The sequence below is a fragment of the Parambassis ranga genome, chromosome 21, assembly GCF_900634625.1.
Source record: "Parambassis ranga chromosome 21, fParRan2.1, whole genome shotgun sequence".
Taxonomy (NCBI): Eukaryota; Metazoa; Chordata; class Actinopteri; family Ambassidae; genus Parambassis; species Parambassis ranga.
This window is the reverse complement of record NC_041041.1, coordinates 18,486,122-18,506,582: the sequence shown is the minus strand read 5'-3', so window position 1 is coordinate 18,506,582 and position 20,461 is coordinate 18,486,122. Positions and strand designations below refer to the sequence as shown.

The 20,461-nt window shown below is 41.6% G+C and overlaps 1 protein-coding gene across 3 annotated transcripts in view; it reads left to right on the top strand.

The window, feature by feature from the left end:
- adarb1b (adenosine deaminase RNA specific B1b) overlaps positions 1-18,849 on the top strand; it is a 91,754-nt gene extending 72,905 nt beyond the window's left edge. For all 3 annotated transcript variants that reach the window (XM_028393176.1, XM_028393178.1, XM_028393175.1), the window contains 9 exons: positions 2,222-2,296; positions 5,279-6,204; positions 7,482-7,596; positions 7,857-8,025; positions 8,189-8,340; positions 8,979-9,147; positions 12,210-12,391; positions 13,942-14,120; positions 15,166-18,849. In XM_028393176.1, coding sequence (XP_028248977.1) covers positions 2,269-2,296; positions 5,279-6,204; positions 7,482-7,596; positions 7,857-8,025; positions 8,189-8,340; positions 8,979-9,147; positions 12,210-12,391; positions 13,942-14,120; positions 15,166-15,342 — 2,097 coding nt within the window. In that variant the 5' untranslated portion in view covers positions 2,222-2,268 and the 3' untranslated portion in view covers positions 15,343-18,849. The remainder of the gene's footprint in view (positions 1-2,221; positions 2,297-5,278; positions 6,205-7,481; positions 7,597-7,856; positions 8,026-8,188; positions 8,341-8,978; positions 9,148-12,209; positions 12,392-13,941; positions 14,121-15,165) is intronic.
- Positions 18,850-20,461: the final 1,612 nt, after the last annotated feature.

Below are 20,461 nucleotides of genomic sequence, written 5' to 3'. Positions count from 1 at the left end.
ATGCATTTTCTGCCCCACCCACACAGCACACGATAAACATACATGTTGCCCAATATTCACATAATCATCATCTTCGTTTTTGTGCATTTTAAGGATCATGAATCTTACTCAACAGGTAATGCAGAGACCTTGTTTTTTTCTACTTAAACCCAGTGCCCTTTTTGGATTTATTTCTCCAGCTGCATTTACACACACACACACAAACACACACATCAGCTTGCTTTTTGTATTTCTATGAGGAACTCTCCCCGCTGATTGCAGCTGATTTGAGGAATAGTTACAGACTTATGAGGCTGACCCATCTGAAAATCAGAACTGACAGGTACTTTTGCATTGCGTGTTGATTAGGCCGCACAGAGCTGTATGTTTGAGGAATAATGAATGAACAGAACCACATTTGGCTGTGTAGTTGGATAAAATGACTTTAAATTATGTATTCACAACTGTCCACTCCAAATTATTAAAACTCCAGAGACCCGTACAGCATCATGCAGTTCACAGGCAGGAAGTTGTAACTATCTAGTCCTGCATAACAGTCCTACGTGGTTCTGAGTTACTGGATGAACGTTCGAGGGGCCGGGGGGGCAGCTGGCTCCTGCTACCTGAGAAAAATGACTCTCATCTCCCACTCTGTTGGACCGACTCCCACCCATCCTCCCTTCACCCCACCTTTTCATTTTCAATTATGGGTTGGAATATGAATCTTTAATAGGGTGATAATTGTGCTAGCATATTTGCTGTCACCCACCATTAGCCCAGATTAATTAGCCCATTTAGTTTAGCTTAAGAAAGTGTCTAGCTGAGGAATGGGGGCACTGATGGAAGGCGGATAGAAAGAGAGAGTAGAATCAGCACAATCTGTTCTTCATCGCAGTGCCATCTTTTTCCTGCTTTTCCTCAGTTCACTTCTTCGCCTCTGCTGCTTTAACTTTTTTTACTCATGTAACTGTGTTAGCATGTTTTATCCATCTGCACTCATCTGTCCTGCTCTCGGCAATATTTTTTGTCGCTTTGTGACTTTTAAAGCAGTTAGTGGGACGGATGAAAGGAGTGAGTGATGCAGCTGAAACTTTCTTGTAACTATAATTTCTGTAATTAGCAGCATGGCACGTTCCTTTTTTAACTCACAACTACTTTGTTGTGGTAATATCAACCATTTTTACAGTTTTGCATTCAATGTATTTGATTAAATGCTTTAAATGACACAATTAAGCTATATGCTTAATATCTTTATAAGAACAATACAATAGCATATTGTATCTGTGTGTGCAATGATCAGAGTCTTTGCAATCCAACCTATGCCAAACAATCAAAGATTAACTGCAGCAGTCCAAGTTGCTAGGCAACGGGTGCAATGCATCATGGAAATAAGGAGAAAATCTTTAGAAACTCGCTTTAGCTCTCATGAGCATTCTAGCATCTTAGGCAGCTACTTTCTCAGATAAAGTGATGTCTGCTCAGCATCAAATAGTGAAAAGTTAGCAACAAGGACAGTGAACATAGTGAAACCTTTAGCTGGCGGAGGCCAAAAACTTGCTACAAGGAGAGTAAATCCTGCTTTTGCATTTAAAAGGTAGCCTGAGACATGCGGCTAACTGAATGCTAATGTGTGATTTTTGTCCTCATAGCATTTAACATGTGAAAAGAGACAACATGCTAAACACCAACATAGTTCCTTCAGATGATCTAAAGATTTCATTAGCCCCTCATTTAAAAACATTGCAAACTGAAAGTGTGTTCACTGTCAGTACATTCACATTTCCAATTGCAGGAAGTCATTTGATTCAGTGTTGGTGTGAAATGTATTGCTTAATGGAGCTTTAATCACACTCTCCACCTTGGGATAAGTCGTGTGTGTGTGTTTGAATGTGTGTGGGAGTGAAGTGACTTGGCCATGTCACTGGCTGTATATCTCTCAGCAGGCAGTGGGAAATGAGGTCTAATCGGAGGGATATTAAAGTCACAATAGACTGCTCCTGCTATTAAGGCCTGTCAGCCCTGGCCTCCTCTCTCACCTTGATATCTCTCAGTCTCTGAATATTTATATGCCTACATCAGGCGCTTTCTGGCACAAGGCAATGTGTGTGCCTCTCTCAGTGTGTGTGTGTGCGTGCCGTTGCATCATCGCTGTAACTCCTCGCACCCTTTGAATATGTTTATGTGCATGTACATCACCCTGTCTGTGCTTATGCGGTGCACCTCTCTGTCCTCCCATCCGCAGGTGCAGTGGGGGCGAGGCTGCTGTCAGGTCAGAACAAGCCCGTCGCCATGGATGTGGATGAGGAAGAGAACATGAGTGAGTCCACTCTGATTTTTGTCCGCCCGTCTTCCTGTCTGTGGTAGTACCTGGTGTCCACATTTAAATGTCTGCCTGTACTTTTTGTCTCCCTCCTTTTTTTTCCATGCCTGCCTGCATGTCTCCCCTTCTTTGTCCTCCTGTCTTTCTCTGCTGTGTAATCAGTGTGAACAGATTCTGCTCCCTTATACTGTAGCAGTATGTGTTGTTGCAACACAATGCAAAATTAAGTATAATAAACTGTACATATTAGACCATATGTGGAAAAAGTAATCCCATTCTGACCTGTCCTTATCCAAGCCAAAAGTACACAGCAGTGCATGCATTTACTGCTGAAACTTTTACAACTAATCACAACTTCTGAAATTGTTTAAGTCAGATTTAAGATTCCCTCTACTTTCATTTCTGTCTTCAGAAAATCGTCTCCACTTCAGCTTGTTGAACGTTAATTAGACGTGTTGATTTGAACTCAGCAGGCTCAGAAATCATGTGTTTCCTTTCACCTACAACAATTTTCCACTCTCATTCAAAGGCAGCTGACACACTGACAGTGCCCTTACTGTGATACAGATCAACAGTTTCTCTTGTACTGTCATACTTGGCATTTTATCTCCGTAGAGAAGAATGTTGTTGTTGTGTGTTCAAGTCAAATAAGCAGTTGCAAAATTGTCTTTGTTGCCTTCCGAAACCTCTGAAGTGTCTTTCTTACATTTTTACCACCAGTCAGAAGATATATTGGAAGATAAAACACAGGCCAAGCTCAGGCAAGCTGCTTTTTTAATACCAAGGGAACACCAGAGGAAAAACATGAAAGAATTTTAAACTTTTATGTGACAACCTTTGCAACTCTTGAAATTCTTTAATCACACGAATCATTTCAAATCAAAACCCCCAACAAACAAGTTATACTTGAAATGAAGTTGTGATGAAAGGCTCCAGTATTTGGTTCATACAACTTCCAATGGGGAATTTAGTTCTGATGGATTCATGCAAATCTTTTTTTTTTTCTTCCTTTTTTTCTTTGCATACCTAATAGATGCTGATTACACATATTCTGGCATGATAAGGACCACAAGTGCATGTTTGTGTCATATTTCAGTGCATGGCATCATGACTTTTAACTCTGATTGAGGCTCCTATGTACTACCGGATATCCATCCCTTTTAATTTATTTTATTTATTATGAAATGAGGAAAAAATGGAGATATGTATATTCTCTGCTAAAACTAACTTTGGAACAGAGAACGGGAGCTTCAGATTTTTCTGTGTGCTTTTTAATTATTGTACTTGTGCAGCATGCTTTTCATGTTTTAACATTGCTTTAATTGGCATATTGGTCAACACACCCCTCAGATATAAATAATAAGGAGAGACATTGGTCACTAGCAAAATATGTGTTTAAATATCAGCAATGGGAGGTAATGAAAAAATACATGTACTGTACATTTTAAGGGTTCTATATGTAAGAATGATTTTTTTTGGATTAGTAATCTATCATTAGCCTTCATGCTAACACAGATTAAATGCTGTTGAATGGGCATGCCATTTGCCTAGCACAGTTTATTATTTAATAATCAATGGTGTATATATGTATATGATGTAGCTAAAATATAGGTAGCAGCCTAAGTTCAGCTTAACTTTATACTTTATACACAAATACCTGCAGTTCACCTCTCATTGCCACGGATGTCACTATTCTTATATTTAGAACCATTAAATTATACACGTATACTTGTAATGAATCCAAGTTAATTCTTCGCCATAGTTAATGCCTTGGTGACAGTTACTGTACATCCTTATCACCATTCTGATTTTACTTGCACAACATGAAAGTTTTCAATTTTCAGAATGCATGAGCAAATCAAAAGCGCTGCACGTCCCCAAGTTCATGAAGTGAAATATGTACAGTTGGTGTTTGTGATCTTAGGAATACATTTGTTTCTTGCCTTGAGACATGCAGATATGCAGATGGTAACGGCATGTCGTTACATTTTGCAACCATAAAAACAAAAACAAAACAAACTGTGTTCTCTGACAAGCTCCACAGGGGGCATCTCAGAGGCGCGGGGTCTTATGAATGGCATTAGAAACAGGTTTTTTTTTTAATCCAGATTGTCCTCATTGTAAATGTGACAGTCATTCTTTAAAAAAAAAAAAAAAAGCTAATGTAAAAGGAGTAAACAACATTTTAATCTCCCACCGCGTCACCAGTCAAGCTTGTAGGATCCTGCGGTAGGTGGAGTCCTCTCCTTCTGCCTCTTTGATGTACTCTCCTGTTTGCCTGGTCCTCAGCTCCTCCCCCCTGCACTACTCCCCTGCACTCCCTCAACCCAACCTTCAGTCCCACTCATGCACACTGCGGCCTCTCTTTCTCCTGAGTACCGCAAGGAGTAACCTATCAAGCCTTTGCTGAAGGATGTTATAAATGAAAATTTTTGCCAATATTCCATCCACTTTGCTAACTGGATTCAGTGATATGTGTTCCCCACAAAAAAACGTATATTTCAGCACTTGTGGTTTGAACTGAACACTTAGAATGCTCTTGATTTCTCTATGGGCTTTACAGGCTATTAAAAATTAATAGAGTGGAAATGGAACGGCTGTGTGTGTTCGTGTGGGTGGGTGGGTGGATGGGTGGGTGTCTCATGTTGAGTACTGTGTGTGTGCTCATATTTGTGTGCCTTTAATTTATGTAACACCATACAACCTGAAGAGTGTACACTGTACTAACAATAAGAAGTTACTGTAAATACAACTGTAAAAGTCATATTTAAGAGTTAAATTCCAAAAAAGATTACTTCTGTCATTTGTCATAACAAGACTATACTATAGGTTAATGTGGTGAAGTTAAGCACTCCTTGCTCTGATAAAGGAACACAAATCATTGTTCAGTTCCAAAGAGTGATAAAGGAATCTATAAATTTTGCATTTACAAGATCCTGCAACGAAGGCGTTGTAAGTTACTCTTTCTGGGCACCGCAGGTTCAAGCAGCACCGACGTAAAGGAAAACCGAAACCTGGACAACGTGTCCTGCAAAGACGGAGTGGGAGTGGCTGAAAATCTCCCCAATGGAAGTGGCCTGGGCAGTCGAAAGCGTCCTCTAGAAGAGGGAAATAATGGCCACACACATTCCAAGTTCCGGGCCAAAAAGCGCAAGAAAACCCCAGGGCCTGTCCTGCCTAAGAATGCCCTGATGCAGCTGAACGAAATCAAACCAGGTCTACAGTACAAACTGCTGTCTCAGACAGGACCAGTCCACGCACCAGTTTTTGTCATGACTGTGGAGGTTAATGGACAGATGTTTGAGGGCATGGGCCCAACCAAGAAGAAAGCTAAACTGAATGCTGCCGAGAAGGCGCTGCGGTCCTTTGTTCAGTTCCCCAATGCATCCGAGGCACACCTGGCCATGGGCCGCACAATGACAGTAAACACAGACTTTACATCTGACCAAGCCGACTTCCCAGACATGCTCTTCAATGGGTTTGAGACACCAGCCGCACCCGAGGAATCATTCTATCTAAGCTCCAATGGTAACAGCTCCTTAAATTCACTAGGGGAGTACCCACTTCCCACACCACCTGGCAGCAACCTTGCCCAGCCCCCTTTGCCCCCTCCATCTGCATTCACCTCCCCTTCCAGTGGCAAAAACCCAGTCATGATCCTCAATGAGCTCAGGCCAGGCCTCAAATATGACTTTGTCTCAGAGAGCGGTGAGAGTCATGCCAAGAATTTTGTGATGTCAGTAACGGTGGATGCACAGACGTTTGAAGGCTCAGGGCGCAACAAGAAGCTGGCTAAAGCCCGGGCAGCGCAGGCCGCCCTGTCTGCTCTGTTCAACATGCAGCTAGACCAGACGCCATCCCGGCAACCAATACCAAGAGAGGGATTGCAGCTTCACTTACCCCAGGTAAGATACTCACACATAATAATCATCATCATCATCACACATGTAGAGAATCTGAGCAATTTAAGAGATTTTTCTGTGTAGATTGAATCACTGTCAGTGAAATAGCATCAAGCAGCATTTGTCTGGAGCTGTGTACTGGGTTGCAAAAGAGGTCTGTTCTACCAGGTTATCATTAAAATCTCATTCACATCAGGTTAGCAGGGACTAAGGGAAGCTGGTACCTGTAGATGTCTCTGTAGACGTGAGTGACTGCCAGTGCGTGAAGAGAGATAACAGCAGCCAGCAGAGCTAATCAGCTCGACACACTGTCAACAGCACCATCGCCAGAGCTTTTTTTCTTTCAGTCTTTACTCTCACTCTCTCTCTCTTCTTGTCAGATGATTTATACAACAAACACCCCCCATTTTAACGATAGTGCCCTCAGTAATTGCTCTATTAATTCATTGTAGATTGATATTTAATTTCTACAGTCTGTTTCCATCTGGCAAGGCATTCATGGAAGAAAATAGCTTACTGGAAAAACTTGACTTCATCACTAGAATTGTTTAAGCATGTAACATAGAAAGCACATTTAGGAAAATCATAACTGCTCAAAGTTGGATCCCTTGAGAATAAAAGCCACACATGACCTTGGTGTTCAAAGTCAAATGATGTGGCTATGAGTGGGTGACTCTGAAGTAGCAGCAAAGTAATATTAAACTAATCTCTTTAATTTGTGATCATCCAACCGTCATCTCTCCTCTTGGTTGTCGTCATTTTCCATCACATTAGCGAGGGATAAAGAGCCAGCTGTCCAAGAACAAAAGATGTGTGAAGTTCACTTTTTTTTCTTTTTTTTTTCCTCTCCCACAATTTGGATTGAAGTTTTTTTGTGGAATGTCAGTGAGTGCTTTGTTCACATCTGGAGGTCATGTGTACGTGTTTGTTTTGTTGTTGTTTTTTTTTTCTGTGAGACACTGTCTGAAGGGAAAATTGTAAATTATAACTGTCATGCCAAACTCAAGCGGTGTTTGGCTTGAAAGACGGTTTAGGTATACCTCAGGGGGTCAACCCAGTTTTACTTGTTGCTGTTTCAACGCTCCGACGCTTGTTTGAAGCTGAATGCGAACACTGTGACAGGTACATTGTGCTCTAGGGGAAGATAACATCAGACACGGTTTGTAAGCTGACATATCTGACACAAGCTCGCGTTTGTGTGGCTGCGTGTATGTGTCTCCCTGTTGTGTCGTGTGGTTGTGTGTGTGTGTGTGTGTGTGTGTGTGTGTGTGTGATTGCAGGTTCTGGCTGATGCCGTGTCTCGCCTGGTGGTGGATAAGTTCAGCGAGCTGACAGACAACTTCACCTCCCCCCATGCACGACGAAAAGTCCTAGCAGGGGTCGTCATGACAACAGGTAGAATTGGAGGAAGAGATGGTTGATGCTTTTATGCTTGAAAAAATATCAGTTAGGAAACTGTGGGGTGCTTTCAACCCTTGGGATATATGTGTGTGTAAGAACTTAGCTTTGCCTACATCATGAACACAAAGACATTGATCTCTACTGTTCATTATGGGACGGCTACATGTAAAACCTTCAAATCATATTAGTCTGACTTCTCAAAAAAAACCTGTCCATGGACTAATATGTCTTTGTTACCGTTCCTCCTTTTACAGGGACAGACGTGAAGGATGCACAGGTCATTTGTGTCTCCACAGGAACTAAATGCATCAACGGTGAGTACATGAGCGACCGGGGTCTGGCACTCAATGACTGCCATGCTGAGATAATCGCCCGACGCTCGCTCATCAGATACCTCTACACCCAGCTGGAGTTCTTCCTCAGGTCAGTGCATGGTGTGAAATGTGTCGTTTTGCTTGTTGTGTTACAATCGACGATACAATTATGAAAACAACTGAAACATCATGCAAATTCAGTAATCAAATGTAAATTTAGGGTTATTTTGTTGCCATATTTTTAAAAATATCACTTTGGGTTATTGTCATAGCAACATGAAGGACGAACACCAGAAGTCAATATTTGTGCAATGTGACAAAGGAGGCTACAGGTTAAAGGACAACGTTCAGTTCCATCTGTATATCAGCACCTCACCCTGCGGAGACGCCAGGATCTTCTCTCCACATGAGGCCGGAGTGGAAGGTAAACTGCTTCACACGAGCGTCACGTCTCTCTCTCTCTCTCTCTCTCTCTCTCTCTCTTCGGCTCGGCCGACATGTTTTTCCATTCAGTCTTGGAATTCAGTTTTAACAACAGTTTATTTTATTTAATTAAATTTGTAGGTTTTCCTCTTATGCTTGGTTTCATTTAATTAGAATTTTACTCCAATGTCCAAATACGCATTACAGACACATTTAAACAAGGCTCTAGTAATTAGAGCTTTTTGTCATTTTCTGTCTGCCTCTATCAGTCGTTCTCCCTCCCACACTGTCTGTCTGATTAACCTCCCTCTTACTCTTGTCAGAGTGCTTTCCGTCGCACATGGCAGACTGAATAGAAAACAGCCACATTCAATTAGTCATTGAATAGATGGCGCCTGCTGGTGGAACAGCAGAAAATGTTGATAACATAATAATAAATAATAGGTCACAAAGTCTGCAAGCTGTTTTTTTTGTTTAGCTTCTAAAATCACTCCTACTATACTATAAACTGCAACGTATTTACCCTGTGCCCTTTATTAAAGTGCCTGAATGTTCATGTGCTGTCTTTTTATGCAACAATGTAGGAGTTTGTGTGTTTATCTGTCAATTTTTCATCTTTTTTTTTGATGTCTCACTTAGACCAAGGAGACAGACATCCCAACAGAAAAGCACGGGGCCAGCTAAGGACCAAAATTGAGTCTGGAGAAGGCACAATCCCTGTGAGGTCCAGCAACACCATCCAGACCTGGGATGGTGTGCTTCAAGGAGAGCGGCTACTCACCATGTCCTGCAGTGACAAGATTGCAAGGTAATGTGGCTCAAACACAGCTTTTCTAATGATTCTGTTGCCTTTTTATCCACATGTTCTTCCTTTTTACAGTTCAGAATGTTGAAAAATAGGTTATCACTCCAAGTTTATCACTCAAAAATATTATATAGAGCCGTGAAGAACCAGTAAAACATGTTGATAACTTATGTGCTTGAGTTGGTTTCAATCATGCTCTTCAGCATCACCTCTGTTTATCCCTGTTTAATGAGACTCTTATCACATGTTTTATTTACTGGTGTCAGTATAGTGCTATATCACCCACTCTGAAATCTCAGGTCCACCATTCTCTACAGGCAGTGTCAGGGACAGCTAAACTGATGGATGGTCTGTCCCTGGAGGCATTTTTTTCTGGCAGATCATAGCGTCTTTAGTCTCTGTCCATGTTCAAGGCAACACTGTGCCTCTCTTGTGATGAACGACAAAACTTCTCCATAACTCCTCTCATGTGTCCTCCCTCTCCTCCTCTCCTCCTCCTCCTCCTCCTCCTCATCTTCATCTTCCGGCTTCACTCAGGATCGTAATATTTTGCCTGAACGCACAGAGTGATTGAATGCTGAGTGTGGGTTTGATGAGGGACATGTCTACTGAGTAGCAATTGCCATTTGCACTGTGTGAGAGGTGTTGTTGGCCTTTCGGCATGTCAGTACTGCTGCTAGTGATTTAGATTTTATGTGTGGTGGTCCAACATGGATGGATCCAAGTCAGTAGAGGGCAAAATAAGGTTGAGGACCGTATTTATAGCGTATTTTTATTTTTTTATTTTTTTTTTTAATGGATAAAGAATGTTTTTGAAGTTTGCACCTTTTGCAGTTTATATGAGATATTAGAGCAACAGAAAATGGTTTTGTCTCTGGATGGACAGCCCTGCCTGTCTTCTCATGACACTGCTATTGGCCAGGTCAGATGTCTGCTCTCATCCTGCTTCTATCTCTGTGTGAGTGATCGTTAGCCACAGGGCAGCTGTTTAATGCCGCTACTGGCAGGCACGCTTCAACCATGCTCTCCTTATGCTTCAGTTCTGTCTTACCTGCACATTCCCACAGCTTCAGTACCTCGTCTTCACCAGCCGTGTTCTATCTGTGTTTAACAGGCAATGATCCTTCTGTTTGTCCTAATATCATTTCTTCCTGTGTGCTTTCCTCACTTGTTCTGACCCTTTGCTTGTGTGTCTGTGTGTGCAATCTATTCTCCGTGTGCGCAAATGCACAAAACATGATTATATACTGTAATAAAATAAACACAAAGAAGTACAGTGATGTTTGACAGGAGTGAAATTGAGTGCCTCTAAAAACATAACTCAGAAAAAAGTGTGTGCTCTTTGCACAGTGTGTACTGTATGTGTGTGTGTCACTGCATTGTTGTAATAAAACAATTTTAGTTTTTTTGTGCATGCCATAGAATATTAGAAATCTGTTTGACTGTGCTTTGCTGCTTGCAGCTATGAATTCAAAGATTTCATTTTGCCTTCCCTCAGTTACACACACACAGAATATTGCATATGGAAACAATGGACCGGCTGTGTAGCCCGGGGTCTAATGTATTCACATTCCTCGTTGTTCTTGGTTCATGTTGGTAACTTCACTCTCAGAATGTCAGCCTAGAGACACAGGGAGAGAATGAGAAGAACGCTGTCAGTGTCAGAGAGATTGAGATATTGTTGTGTAGATTCAATAAAGCGTAATCCTGCACACTCACTTTTGTGCAGAACTGCAGCAACACTTCAAGTATAAAATCATTTTGGACTGTTGCATTTCTGCTTGTGACTTTCTTTTGTGTCATCAGTAACATGTGGCAGCCATTTTATTAGAAGTAAAAAAAAATATCCACATCATGACAGCCAAAAGGGGCACCTGTGGTGAACCGATGCTGAGTTAGACATTCAGTCAGGATGGATTCAGGACAGTCATTGTGCCTAATGAAGGACATGGGTAAAGCTATGTGTGGATCTTTTGGGCCCTGCGATGGACTAGTGGCCTGTCCAGGGTGTAGCCCGCCTCTCACCTGTAGATAGCTGGGATAGACTCCAGCCCCCTGTGACCCTGCACTGCAGGACAAGGATGGATGGATGGATGGATGGATGGATGGATGGATGGACGGATGGATGGATGGATGGATGTTTCATTGGGCTGCATCACCAGACTCAGAATGCCTAAATGTGATTTACACATGTTGAATACAATCTTTTCTTTTTGTTAACACTTCAGTATGAAGCAAAAGAAAAACAAAGGTGTGGGTGCTCTCTCCTCTGTGTTTATTTATAGCCTAAAAAACAAACCTATGACGCCACATGTGTCTGAAAAGCTCACAATCTGAGTCGGCATACACCTGTTTTTATTGTGAGATGGATCCTAAAATTTGTACTCGTGGACATTGAGAACACCTATTGAAATAGAAAACAATGTTGTTTCACAAGTTATAAAACTTAATTGCTAATGGTCCTTCAAATAAAGCAGTTAGAAGACTTATTGGCTGCATATTTAAAATCGCCAATATAAGATGCTTTCCCTCTCTCTCTGCCTTTCCTTCCCTCAGTCTCTCATCTGTTTTGCTTCCGCTCTCGCTCTCCCTCTCTCTCTCTCTCTCTCTCTCCTGCTTTCTCACTCCGTTCACTCCTCCAGACTCCATTTCTGCTCCCTCCTTTCTCATTGTTTCTAACATTCCTCTCGTTCTCTGTCTCAGTGCTTCACAGAGCATGTCAATGTGAAAATGACTGGGGAGAGATGGCTAATGACACGGCATAGAAATACACAGACCTTTTTTTTATTCTTTTTTGGGGGGAGGGTGAAATTGGATACTTCAGAGTGTACACAACTGTGGCATAATGGCTGGTAGATAACATTGGGTGGATGTATGCTAATATATTTTGTGCATGCTTTTGTGTGTATGTGCTTTCCATTTAAGCACAAACACACTTCAACTCTGAGTTTTGTCTCATTTCATAACTTTTATCATGTGTTGACAAAAGTTTTGAAGCTTGATACTGGATATTGTCCATCAGATTTTTCAGTGTGTGTGTGTGTTTATTATGTGTCCCTCTGCAGGTGGAATGTGGTGGGCATCCAGGGCTCTTTGATGAGCTACTTCACTGAGCCAATCTACTTCTCCAGCATCATCCTTGGCAGCCTTTACCATGCCGACCACCTCTCCAGGGCCATGTACCAGCGCATTGCAGATATCGAGGACCTGCCCCAGCAGTTCACCCTCAACAGGCCTCTGCTCAGTGGTAAGAGCACTCACTTTGAAGTGAAGTAAATAGAAAAATAAACATCAGATAAGACATCCTTTGAAAAAAAAAATGCTTGATGTTATGGGCACGGTCACATTGTTAATCTTGGCCACTCAAACGCCAGCTGTCTAAATATCAAGGAAGGAAGATTCTAATCCGAGGCAGTAAACACATTCCTGCAGCTCCACCGGTCAGTCCCCACAAGAGCACGGAGACAGTTATTGCTTTTCTTCTCAGTTTGATCTGAGCTGACATTTACCTTGTTGCATGTGGAATTTGAATAGCGTTATCATTTTGTGTAAATTTCCAGCATGGACTTGACCTTTTAAAAAGGCCGTATAGACCAGGACTTGTTTTTATTTATTTATTTACTTATTTTAACCTTCTATTTTTAGATCTGGAACACTCACTCCTCTGATTTTCAGAGATTGTTATTTTACTGCAAGAAACTTATTTGGTTCTTTAGTCTCATTTACAAATAGCCTGCTGTCATTTGTCCTCTTTTCCTTAGTTTTTTTTTTTTTTACATGTAAATTTTTAAACATACCAGCTGTATTGTATGCCTGACCCACTTTTTCCTCATGTTTCATATCCAATAATAAACACAGCATCGTACATTTGCTGCAGACATTGACAAACACCTAAATAATATTCATAGAATCCTACTTCTGACCACAAAATCATCACTAATCCTCAGTGTTCAGAATTGGACACATTTTCCCATCACAACACACCAACAGCCTGCTTCATCTGAATGAACCTGTTTACATCTGCCCAGATGTGCAGTGTGTAAATTTCAAGAAAATACCAAACCACAAGATCTTACATGCTCACACTGGTCGCTGTGTCCCTATGGAAAAACAATGGAACTCAAACAGGTTAAGTGAGTGACATGTGGTCATTTTGTTTCCATCTGTGGGGATGACACTTGGACGTGCAGCTCCCCCCGCTCCTCCTCTCTGGTTGCTCTTTTAATGGTGGGTAGAGGAGATAATAGTAGGGGGTTATTAACCTTTTCCGCTTTAGAGGGTTTTTAGCGGTGAAGGGCTGTGGCGTAAGAGCACTGAGGATTTCATCCCCTTTAAATCATCCTCTGCCACAAGTGCTGTCGAATGGAACCAAGGAGCTTACACACACACATACACACACACACACAAGTAGCAAGACACAGGAATTTATGACATCCATATATCTCCCATTTATGCTTGAGATACATTGGAGGCTGAAGCCCTGTTGAAGCTCTGTCCTCAGAGTCCCCCCAGGTGCTGTCTTCACTGGTTTACACTAAATAAAATGAACGGCTGAGATGTTTGCACTTCATCCATTGTTGAAAACATGCATCCACCTGAGTAGATGCAGGTGCTTTGGGCACCAATTGATGTGACGCTACAAATTATCTCATTACTGTTCTATCTCATTTAATGTTCTGAGGCTTTGACCTAATGTTGGTCAATGATTTTTTTAAGGCAAGGACACTTCTGTGTAATTGAGAACATTTCTGTGTGGTGCACTGCTCTGTATTTAATCCTGAGCCTTTCTTATAACAGGTATAAGTAATGCTGAAGCCAGGCAGCCAGGCAAGGCGCCAAACTTCAGCGTGAACTGGACTGTCGGCGACCAAGCCCTGGAGGTGATAAATGCCACCACAGGCAAGGACGACATGGGCCGCGCCTCACGTCTCTGCAAACACGCCCTCTACAGCCGCTGGGTGCGCCTACACTGCAAGGTACAGAGAGGCCAGAGCTTACACATGCACACATAACACTGGATGTGCTGCATCTGGAGGAGAGTTGACTTCGACATACTTAGATCATTTTTGAAGCCCTCACACATACAGAGATTTTGAAATCTGCACCCTAGTCAGTATTGATTTATTTAAACAATGGCATGTTTTCTTTTCCCCCTCTGTCTTTACCTGATCATCACCTGATCTAATTTCTCTAAATACACTGCTCAAAAAATAAAGGGAACACTAAAATAACACCTGCTAGATCTCAATGAATGCATCAGTCAACTCCTGGACAGTCTGTGGTGGATCGTGGCGTTGGTGGGTGGAACGAGACATGATGTCCCAGATGTGCTCGATTGGATTCAGGTCTGGGGAACGGGCAGTCCAGTCCATAGCATCAATGTCTTCATATGCAGGAACTGCTGACACATGAGGCCTAGCATTGTCATGCACCAGAAGGAACCCAGGGCCCACCAGCATATGGTCTCACAATGGGTCTGAGGATCTCATCCCGGTACCTAATGGCAGTCAGGGTACAGCCCTCCATGTGCTAGCCAGAGAAAATGCCTCCCCACACCATTACTGACCCATCGCCAAAGCGGTCATGCAGGAGGATGTTACAGGCAGCAGAACGCTCTCCACCGCGTCTCCAGACTCTGTCACGTCTGTCACATGTGCTCAGTGTGAACCTTTCCTCCGTGCTCTGGACACTGTGCTGACAGACACAGCAAACCTTCTTGCCACAGCTCTCATTGATGTGCCATCCTGGATGAGCTTGGAGTTACACTGTGTTCTTTAAGTGCTCCCTTTATTTTATTTTATTTTATTTTATTTTATTTTTTGAGCAGTGTATTTTCTTGAACTCTGTGATAAACATTAACCTTTAAGAATGTATGCACTAATTATGACAAGATCTCAGATCGAGTGCTGACGTTTTAACACTGTGACAGTATTTTTTTTTTTAAATACATTCCTCCAGTGCCTTAATATATGTGTGTTACTGGTTCTTACATGTGTCTGTGTTTTTCTCCACCTTCTGTAGCTGTCCTCCATCTTGCGGATCAAAGGGTTGAAGCCCAGCTCCTACCACGAAGCCAAGCAGGCAGCCTCAGAGTACCACTCTGCTAAACAGGCACTCATCAAGGCCTTCCACAAGGCCGGCCTCGGGGCCTGGGTCAAAAAGCCCATTGAGCAAGACCAGTTCACCCTCAGCTCCTGAGAGAGTCAAGAGACGAAGGGGTTCCTAAACCCGTCTACCCCAACTCCTCCCTCCCTGACCCAGGCCTGAAAGCAAGAGAACCCCTTCCTGACAAGCAGACATTTTCTTCCGTCCCATGCGTCGGCTCGCACGTGCACTTTGTACTCATGAAATGAAACGTGCGTAGACTCACAAACCATCCATAGCTCATCATTCTCATTCCTCAGAGGACCTCACGTCTCTTCTCATTATGGTTTTAACCTTTTATTTCCATCTACCTGTTTTCTGTTTTAACTGGAATCCATGTTTTTTTCCACCACTTTGTTTATGTGTCCCAGAGAAATCCTGTTCTTACACTATAGACGTGGACTTTAAAAAATTTACAGTTTTGTCTTCTTGATCAGTGAGTGTAGCCAATTTAGAGTGAAATGTAGCCTAGAAACAGGATCTTTGTTGACTAAACCAACTACACCAATGTGTATGGACCTAAAAGATAAAAATATTTATATATATATATATATATATACATATATATATACTTGCTAAAATTAACAAGAAACTTTAATTTAATGATGCAGGAATCTTCTGGATGTAAATCTCGTACTGAAAAAAAATAGCAAATGAAAAATAGATTTGCTGTGTGTTATTTGGTCCTTAGGTGAGACTACATGTTCGTATTAAAGATGAAAGTGTTATAAAATACTGTCACCCTGTTTGACTCAATGACCGGGAAAGAACACACAAGGCAGGCGTGACAGCAGTTTAGCACTCTTCTGTTGAGTTTTGTGTCTTTTTCATTCGTGTAAGTTATTTTTTATGTCACTCTCATTTCATACTTGAACAGTGGAGGGGGGGTCATGTTGACTCTCCCTCTCGCCTGGGTCTTGGGACAAGCTTTGGGAGGTGCTGCACGTTGTTATTATTTTTTTTTCCCCTTTGATCTAAGCCATGGCTTTGCATGGAAACTGAACTGACTGAGAGGCCTGCAGAGCAGAAAACATGCGATGGGGAGCCCTGTGCATCCGTCAAATGAATGATTTAAGAATGAATGCCAGCATCTTCCTCCACAGGCAGCTTTGAATCTTTGTCTCTATTTTCTAGATTTCTTGTGATTGATTGATTGATTGATTGATTAATTGATTGATTGATTGATTATTTGTTTTGTTTTTAGGGGGTGGGGACAGTTTGTTTTTATTATGAATAGGCAGTTGGAAGGAGTGGGGTCAACACTTCAGTGAAAATAGTGATCATGTAACACACCTCTTAGATCTTGTAATTATGTCATTCTGTGGCAGGGATCCATGATAACTGTTAATGGATGGCATGGTTGTTGTTGTACTGTAGCAGCACATACAGTATATGATTCACTCTATGCCACACTATGCCATATTGTCTATATTGATTGTTTAAGCTTCCCTTAACATGCAGTCCCTGCATGAACAGATGCTGTGTGCTAAACATCCAACAGACTTCAACCAAAATCAGCCCGTCCTCGCTTCACCTGGAAAACGCAACACAAGGTCGATATTTCAGTCCTGGAAATGGAACATGTGCATGTATTCTCTCCTCCTCTCTATGTGTTCATGGAGGGACAGGGACGCGTCCTGATGGTAGCTGGAAATGACCGAGTGACAGGATGAGTTGAAGTGTTTTAAGATGGTCTTTACCTTCTTAAACAATAGTTTTTTTGTTTGTTTGTTTGTTTCTCTGCCACATTCAGCTGCAACTAATAACAAAATTTACCTGCTGGCAAGAAAACACTGGGTGAAAACAAAACAGTTTGTGTTGTCAGGGGGACTGGAACCTCAGACTCCTGAGTGAAAGTCCGCTACATTGCATGTACCTCCTTTAATCTGTCCTATTATTATTAGATGACGCTGGGCAAAATACGTCCATATGTTCCGTAACCGTGTGTCGTATCTAGGGGATGTATTTATTGACCAAATGTGGCGTTTTAATTTTTATTTTTTTATGAGGAAGTGTTAACCAAAATGTATCACGGTGTGATGTCACCTTCGCCCTCCCCCCTCAGGCGTTCTTCAGAACTACGTTAGTTGCATATTTGAGGAGCACCTTTATGACTCATGAACATCCTGAGTACATAAACAAGGACACGTTTCTGCAGTGACTTCCTCTGTGCTGTTTTCTGTGTGTGCTCAGGTGTCTAAAAGCATTCTCTGTCAAATTTTCACCAAAGATAATGATGTCCATGTATGTTTCTGCCCCACAAGTTCCCATTTTTTTTAAAGTTCCCATTCTTTTTTTTTGTTTGCATTGACCCTTTACCGGTTTTTTTTATACATCCACTCAACAACAATGTACTTTTGATTTGTACAAATACGATGTATGAGGGGGAAACTGAATTGTCAGGCTTCTTTCAGTGCATCTGTAGCTGTGTGTATTGTGACCTGCGATCATTATTGCTGCAATATAGTAGTCCTGTGTGTATATAAGGAGCAACAAAGACAACACATTTGTTTTTTTGTTTTTTTTACCCCCTGTACAATCACAACTATCCTCTGTTGCTGGGACTGTGAGTATTTGTGGATCTAATGTGACACACCGGGCACCACACCACAAGCATGGCACTAACACTGCCGGGGTAAAAACACTGCTTCATCCCCCATTGTAGCCAACCATCTTTGAAAAAATATGCACTGTAAAGTGCCTAAGCTAAAAGTGGCATCCACCAGCTGGCACATGTGATGTCATGTATGTATACCTTTTTCACTTGGTTTATTTTTGAGTCGGTATTAGAAAAGCAGGAAAGGGGAATGTCCCAGAAATCTGGTTTCAGAAAAAAAAATATATATAATTAAAAAAAAAAATTGCCCCCTGACAGATAGACCCAGACCAAAGTTATGAGCAATACTCCTGATGTCTCCTTTACTGTCAGCCCGTCACAAACAGGAGTCTGAAAGAAGTTTCCCTCCCCCCGTATTCGTTCTCTACAAAGCTGTCTGAGGATTTTTTTGTATACCCCCCGCCCCCAAAAAAAAAGACTGCCTGCTTCTAGATTTTTTTTTTGACTGCACTAAAGATGTCAACTGATGATGTCATGATAAAAAAAACCCTGTTTATGAATTGAACTATGATCACAGCAACAACTGAACTGCTTCCGCTTAACCCCCTCGTGAATCCTCGATGATGGTCAGTGCAACCTCAGCCCCTCCGCCTCTCCTCCTTGCAGCTGTGCCCGTGGTGGAGTTATATATTTTTTCTTTTTTTTTTATTTTATTTGGTGGACCCTCTACCCCCTCCTCCCACCTCTCCCAGAGTGATCCGTGTCGGTTTTCTCTGGGATTGGGAGCCACCTGCTCCCCGTTTCCCCCGCTCCTTCTCTCCAGTTGTCCGATGTGTGAAATCCTCCACCAACACAAAAATCTTGCATGTACTACCAACACTGAAGCTGCACCTAGCATGATGACAAACTTTTAAAGGACTCGTGTAGAAAAAAAAAAATAAAAGTTAACAGCTCAAGGTAGATATATAAAATGAACAAAAAAGAATAAAAGAGTTCTTAGTTTACTTTTGCACATGGTTGGGGTTTTTCTTCTCGCCTTTCGTTGTGTGTCTATAATGATTATTCAAATGGACTCATTACTGCAGGAAACTGGCTGTTTTATAGTACTATATTCTTATCATGTTAATAACTGTGTTTTGTGTGCGCTGAATGAGGAATGTATAGCGTGTCAAAATTACCAAGCTTCTGTTATTTTAAATCGCTCTCATTCAAACTTATGGAAGAGAAATAGTGTCGGTAAAGAATGGTCTCAAACCATAGAAACAGAAATCTATGGTGGTAATTTTTATATATATATATATTAAATTTGAAAAGCCAGAAGGGCAATGGTGATGCAGTGTACTATTCTGTAAGCTCCACTCTCACAGGAAGGGGCGCTGAAACATCCTACAAAATGTAATGCAGTAGCCAGGCAGGAAATACAGACAACACTAATTGAGTTGCACACACAAGTGCATTCTCTGATTTGGCAGGAATAGTGTGTGAAGCTGAAAGGGCAAAGAGGATGAATATATTTTGTGGTGAAATGTAGAAAACAATATTGAATATTAGATGAAGGGTGAAAATGCTGAAAAAAAGCCTTGATTTCCACTTGAACTGAGTGTGGAATGGTATCTGAAGCTGAAGAGGTTGAATTATGAAGTGAAGAAGTTAAAAAGTTGTAGTATAAAATCAGTTTACAAAAGGCACAAATGCAAGATTGCAGATAAGAAATGTTATATCTCTCTGCAACCTGACATTGGGGACATTTTTTGACGGTCAATGTGAGAGTTCTCTTAAGAATGCCTATAAGAGACTTTTATTTGTGACATCAGTCGAGCTCCTATACGTTTAACCTCTGTTTGGCACCTGGGTCTTGTTTTGAAAGTCTTTCTTACCTGAATAATGTCCTTTAATTCATTCAGGGCTTTTATTTTGAAAATATCAGTCACATACAATCCCTGTTTGACACCTGGGATTTATTTTGAAGGTCCTGGCTACCTTAGAACTTTTATTGTTTTGTCAGTTAGAGTCTTTTATTGAAGGTCAGACCACAGAGTGTGTGTCTGTAACACACTCAGATCAGACTCTTTGAATTGTGCTGCACTGTGTGTTCCTGTGTGTGTCACCATGCACATTGGTCAACTATCCGGGGAAAAAACAGCAATGTTTTCTACCTTTCTTGGAAAATCCTCAGTTTCTATTGCTCTCTCTGAGGCAGAGGCAGGAAGTTCCTTTCAAACTGTGGCACATCTTAAAAAAGCAAAGCAGTTTCCCTTCAAAATGGGGCAGAAATTATTTTTGTGCAAATAAAATTGAAGGCGAGAAAGCAGGTTAAGAAGAGAAGACAATTTAGGACTCTAGTGTTGACATCACCCACTCTCGCTGTAAATATCCTGCTCTACAGACCCATTATAAACCCAGGTGCGGCCAGAGAATGACATGATTTTTTTTTTTTTTTTTTTTTTTTCGGACATTTTATGGACACAAGAGCAGGAATCTCACAGTGCGATACTGTACACTGAACACACCGATCAATCCGAAATTCAAACACCTAAAAACTTGCCAGCGAATTATCAAGTTTTGAAATGTATTCTGTGTTCAAGCAATTCATTAATACCTCATCCGTACATCCAA